We start from the raw sequence: 3,096 nt of genomic DNA, 5'->3' as shown, positions 1-3,096 counted from the left end.
AAGATTTAGGGTTTTTCCTCCAACTCCACTTCTATGTTCTTCCTTTCAAAAAAACTTCTTTCTTCGCTATAAAACATTAGACCAAACTTAAATTCAAAGGCAAAACAAGATCGATGTATCTAAACAATGTTGTTAATAATTGGGGAAAAAAGACTTATATAAGTAACATTTTGTAAAATCGGTGTATCTATACAGTGGATGTCCACCTCTGGCTTTACTTCCACCCTCTTTCACTTCTTTCCAACAAACTCTCAAGCTTCCCTTTGTAATTATGCATCTGTATCTTCCTGGCACCAATGGTGGCCGAGATGGGTTGTTTATTGACGTGTATGGGTTTTTTTTCGGTGAGTACTATGTCTTCTAGGTAAGTTAATGATTTTGGGGCTAGATGATGTTGGTGTTATGTGCCATTTCACCATCGTACTTCTTGTTGACATTCTTGTCCCGCTGCTTCTTCAATCACATAAAGGGTTTTGAAACGAATCGAAGAAGGAACAAAATTTGGTATATGTTAGAAGTACAAAATAGTTCTGTCGATGTTAATTTCACTGGATTTGATTGATTTTGTGGAAATTTGGTTAGGAAAAAGATGAATACATTTTGGAAAATATGTATCAATCTGAGTTTTTGTTCCAGCGAAGAAGACGAGAGAGAGAGAGAGAGAGAGAGAGAGAGAGAGAGAGAGAGAGAGAGAGAGAGAGAGAGAGAGAGAGAGAGTATGTGGGCCCTCTTTTATATTTTTAGTTATTAAATTATTAAAACAATTATTAAAAATGTAAAAATAAAAATAAAAGGGTATAATAGTCATTTTAATTTTTAGAGGGACCAAAATTGCATACAAACTAGACCAAAAGGACCATGAAACCAAAAAAGTCGAGGTTTGGACTAAACTTAAAAAAAATCATACTACAAGGACTATTTTTGCAGTTTTGTCTTTTCTAAATAATGTCTTTGACATTTGATCCAATAGCGTTCTGTTTTGGACCAAATTTGATAAATACTTGTAACTCTTAGATAAAATATTATAACAAAAAGATTCATTAGATAAAAGAAGATAGATTTCGACACTCGTACGATGTTTCACACAGAAAAGACCTCCTACGCAAAATCAAACACCTTAGATTTTATTTTATATTTAATTTTATGTAAATAGTTTGTTATTTATACTAAATAAATAAAAATAAACCCTCAATTTTTAATTTTTTATATATGCTACTTCTGATCACTATGTTCCCCTCATTCCTTAAAACATTGACAAGAATTCATATTTCAAATTTCAATTATTTACAAGCCCAATCAAATCGACAAAACAAAGTGCAAGCAATTTAACCAATAGCTGTTCTTGAACTTCTTGAATGATGAAAGTGCTTAAGGCTTGAAAGCTTACTCTCATGATTAGAGTAAAAGACCTTACAGAGCTCGTTGTACTTCTTGTTGTCGAAGTTGTACGCATCCATGATCTTCATTTGCTTCACCTTGAACCTTCGTTGAAAGTAGCCTTCAAAACTGGGCTCTTTGGATGTTCTTAAGAAAAACATGTAAGCAAGTGCAAAGTTGAACGATGTGACAAAGAAGCAAATTGGCTCCATTACATCCCAACTCAGTTCCCAAAAAGTTAGCCTCATGCACCCCAATGTTTGAACGATCAGAAAGGTTAGACCACAATAGAGCTCACCACGAACTTTGGACGTCGCTTTTTGATCGATTAAAGCTTTTTGCATCTCCAGTTCTTCGAGTTCTTGCTTCCTTGGGTCATTTGGGGTTGATATTGATTGTGAGATTAATTTCTCCATTGATTTTGCAACCTGAAACGGATATGTTTCATGTAATACTTGATGATCAACATGAACATGTCAATTGAGGCGTTATTTGAAATTTCATATGTTTCTGAACATGTTCGCTCTAAATTAGTTCATGAATCCAATTTTAGGGTCAGAATTTGGGGCCAGATTCTGTTACGATGTTCATTTTTGAAATCTGTAACTTTCTAGAAATGTTTGATTGAAATAGGAGAGAATCAATGTCAAATCTGTGCCTCGTAATTATGGAATTGGAAGTATATTCCGGAACAGTTTCGTACCTGATCCGGACGGAGGAAGACGACGTTTCCCAAAACGATAACGTCTCCTGCTACATCCAACAGTTTCGAAAACTCGAGGCCTTGATCATGATTATTACACACGTCTCTGCAGATGGTGACAAATTCAGAGTAGGTAATCGAATTGGAGGGGATCAGCTTCAGAGCAGATCTCACGTTCTGCAACTGTGAACACCTTATGATTTTCTTAGCATCACGCGCGGATATTCCGACAGAATCTGAAGGAGACGACGCATTCTCCGTCGTCTGAGGCTTCAGACCGTCTAACCTGAGACGTTCGGAGCCAGAGGTGTTCATCTTTTGCCTCCGCTTCTCTCCAACGGGAAAGTAAAATAGTTCCGGCAAGCTAATTCTCGGCATTTGGTTGATTTGTCTCGGCTGGAACTGGAAGAGCCGCCGGTATAATCCAGCGTCTGCGGTGGAAGAGGACTTCTCCGGCGATGTCAATAGCTGGTGATAAAAATTCGGTATGGCGGCAGTCGAAGGATTTTGAGATGACGGAAATTGTCCTAGAAACCGATTTTTGTAGAGACGCTTGGCTATGGCTGTTCGAAGCGCCATTAATCACGGCGAATTAATGATCGCCGAGAAATTAGCTGCCGGAGGGTTTTAGATTGTCCAAAGAAGGTCTCGTATCATAGGATTTTGTTTGATGGAATCACAGCTTACATTTCTTCATGTCATGGCTTTTCTTATTTATACATAAGAAATCAGAGATTGAATTCACAGTTCATATTTTAAGCAATATATTCTTTCATTTATTACAAATCATTTATTACAAGAATACAAGTAACGTCTGCTTTTTATTTGTTTTAAGCAACAACTTTCATTTAAAATAATATTATTTAAAACATGTAACTATTTCATGCAAAATGAGGTAATTGATTAGACAAAATTGCAAAAATGGTCTATGTGGTATGTATTTTTTTCGGATTTTAGTCAAAACTTCAATTTTTTTAGATTGATGGTCATTTTGAGCTAGTTTACATGCAGTTTTG

At 36.0% G+C, this 3,096-nt stretch overlaps 1 protein-coding gene across 1 annotated transcript; it reads right to left on the bottom strand.

Annotated features, from left to right (window-relative positions):
- Positions 1 to 1,183: 1,183 nt before the first annotated feature.
- On the bottom strand, positions 1,184 to 2,818 carry LOC111876289 (calcium uniporter protein 4, mitochondrial). Its single transcript, XM_023872843.3, has 2 exons — positions 2,081 to 2,818; positions 1,184 to 1,805 (listed from the first exon to the last, which is right to left on the bottom strand). Exons 1-2 carry the CDS (start codon positions 2,657 to 2,659, stop codon positions 1,326 to 1,328), a joined length of 1,059 nt encoding a protein of 352 aa, XP_023728611.1. The 5' UTR covers positions 2,660 to 2,818; the 3' UTR covers positions 1,184 to 1,325.
- Between the last annotated feature and the right edge of the window lie 278 nt (positions 2,819 to 3,096).

Source organism: Lactuca sativa, chromosome 1 (assembly GCF_002870075.4).
Source record: "Lactuca sativa cultivar Salinas chromosome 1, Lsat_Salinas_v11, whole genome shotgun sequence".
NCBI lineage: Eukaryota > Viridiplantae > Streptophyta > Magnoliopsida > Asterales > Asteraceae > Lactuca > Lactuca sativa.
The sequence above is the reverse complement of the archived record's forward strand: the minus strand, read 5'-3'. Positions and strand labels throughout refer to the sequence as shown.